This window comes from Penaeus vannamei, chromosome 6 (genome assembly GCF_042767895.1).
Source record: "Penaeus vannamei isolate JL-2024 chromosome 6, ASM4276789v1, whole genome shotgun sequence".
NCBI classification, from domain to species: Eukaryota; Metazoa; Arthropoda; class Malacostraca; order Decapoda; family Penaeidae; genus Penaeus; species Penaeus vannamei.
Window position 1 is genome coordinate 38464404 of NC_091554.1, and position 2500 is coordinate 38466903.

At 49.4% G+C, this 2500-nt stretch overlaps 1 protein-coding gene across 2 annotated transcripts in view; it reads left to right on the top strand.

The window, feature by feature from the left end:
• The window catches only part of Hn (phenylalanine hydroxylase), a 13258-nt gene that overhangs the window by 8732 nt on the left and 2026 nt on the right, over positions 1-2500 (top strand). For both annotated transcript variants that reach the window (XM_027361007.2, XM_070122947.1), the window contains exons 2-6: positions 466-588; positions 846-1020; positions 1299-1461; positions 1841-2037; positions 2278-2500. The exon at positions 2278-2500 is cut by the window's right edge and continues 40 nt beyond it. In XM_027361007.2, the coding sequence (XP_027216808.2) occupies positions 466-588; positions 846-1020; positions 1299-1461; positions 1841-2037; positions 2278-2500 (881 nt within the window). The remainder of the gene's footprint in view (positions 1-465; positions 589-845; positions 1021-1298; positions 1462-1840; positions 2038-2277) is intronic.

Genomic DNA, 2500 nt, shown 5'->3' on the forward strand with positions numbered 1-2500 from the left:
TAAGGCCAGCTTAGTGAAGCCAAAATATGAAAGTCCTTAAGTTAAAATATGTCAGTAACATGACACGCGAAAAAGGTAGACCGATACGTAGTTTCAACCTTGACCGCAGGCGGGTGGGGGGCGCTAATGAGAACCGTGTTGAAAAGTGATTGATCGTTTTATTGAGTACCGTCTGTAGTTACCGTTTTAAGAAGGATAGTTTATGCTAATTAGATTGGGAATATACAGTCACCTAACACATACCAATACAGAAAGAGGAAGGGTGTGGGTAGAGAGACAAATTTGATTTTTTGATGTTTATTGATAAAACGGAATACACCAAAACAGTCAACATCGTGACAGAGTTTAAATCATTTCCCTACACATGCAACACATCGATACAGATATCACTTATTACTACAATAATCTGCAACACCATTTATTCCCAAACGACACAACTATCACGTTGCCGCTTGTTCCCTACAGCCGACGCTGATGGAGGGCGGACAGTACATCCTGGAGGGCGACGAGGAGGCCAAGAGCACCACCATCATCTTCTCCATGACGGAGGAGGTCGGCGCCCTGGCCAACGCCCTCAAGATATTCCAGGTGAGATGCTCGTCCTGCGGGGAGCCGCGGGAGGAGGAGGGAGGCAGGTCCTTCCCAAGCTGTCACTTTTAAAATGATAATGATATCAGTAGCAATAAGAAGAATTAAAAGAATTATTATAATGGATAACAGGAAGAAAATCAATATATTAACAGGTAGAGACAGAGACAGATAGATACAGAGACAGACAGATAGATATATAGATATGTATGTATAGAGTATGTACAAGCACGTGCGAGTGACCGTCCCCTCCGCAGGCGCACAACGTGAACCTGCTGCACATCGAGTCACGGCCGTCGCGGCGCGAGGCCAAGTACGAGTTCATGGTGGAGTGCGACTCGTCGACGGGCAACCTGGGCTCGGCCATGGAGCAGGTCAGGAAGCAGTGCTCCTACTTCCAAGTCATCTCCAGGGACCACCACAACAACAAAGGTCAGGTTCCTCTCGATTCGTTTGGTCGCTACGGCGTGTATATGTATGCACACACACACACACACACACACACACACACACACACACACACACACACAAATATATATCATGGATGGATATATAGATGATGCACGTATATGAATACATGAGCAGATACACAAGCCACTATCCTCCATTTCCTCCACACCAGCTGTTTCCCCTCATCCACTCTCCCTTGTTGGCGACAATGTTCATCCACTCCATCCAATCATCAAACCCTCCCCCTCCTGCCCCCCCAGACACCGTCCCCTGGTTCCCCCGCAAGATTAGCGACTTGGACCGATTCGCCAATCAGATCTTGTCCTATGGCGACGAGCTGGACGCCGACCATCCCGGATTCACCGACCCCGTCTATCGCACCAGGAGGAAGATGTTCGCTGACATCGCCTACAATTACAAGCAGTGAGTAGTTTTTCTTTTCTTTTCTTCTTCTTCTTCTTCTTCTTCTTTTGTAAACACAGGAGGAGAGGTGTGGGTGTGGGCGTGTGTTTGGGTGTGGGTGGGTGGTTGTGGGTGGGACGTGTATTGTGCTGTAGTTTGTGTAACTGCTAGTTTAAGGGGGTGCATTGGGTTGTGTGATGTTTTGTCTCGTTTGGATTCATTATTGCTTTCTGATTGCAATAACTATGTAAAGTGTATACTAGCTTCGATAAAAACGTAATTTTAGGAAAGTTTTAGTAAAGAATAGATTAGAATACAATAATAAAACAGGAAAAATAACTCAATTTTGATCAAGTAAATATTCCCCCACGTAACCCCTCCTCCCCCGTCGCCTCCCCAGCGGGCAGCCGATCCCCCGGGTGGAGTACAGCCAGGAGGAGATCGACACGTGGGGCACCGTCTTCAGGAACCTCACCAAGCTGTACAAGACGCACGCCTGCAGAGAGCACCAGAACGTGTTCCCGCTGCTCATCGAGAACTGCGGCTACAGGGAGGACAACATCCCGCAGCTCCAAGACGTTTCCGATTTCTTGAAAGGTATGTCTCTGTTGTTCTTGTTTTTTTTTTGTGTGTGTTTTTTTTTGGGGGGGGGGCAAGGGACACTAGAGTGAAAGTCAGGGGGTAAGGATCACGAGTGTGAGATGTGTTTATTTTCCCTTATGACCCATCGTTATCATAAAAATCATCACCAATATAACTCGTCCATCAGTACCATCATCATCCACTGTCCCAATTCAACTAACTCCATTCTCCCCCCCCCCTTCCCCCACCCCCCAGACTGCACGGGCTTCACCCTCCGCCCCGTCGCCGGCCTCCTCTCCTCACGTGACTTCCTGGCCGGCCTCGCCTTCCGGGTCTTCCACTCCACGCAGTACATCCGCCACCCCAGCCGCCCTCTGTACACCCCCGAGCCCGACATCTGCCACGAGCTGCTAGGCCACGCCCCGCTCTTCGCCGACCCCGCCTTCGCGCAGTTCTCCCAGGAGATCGGCCTAGCCTC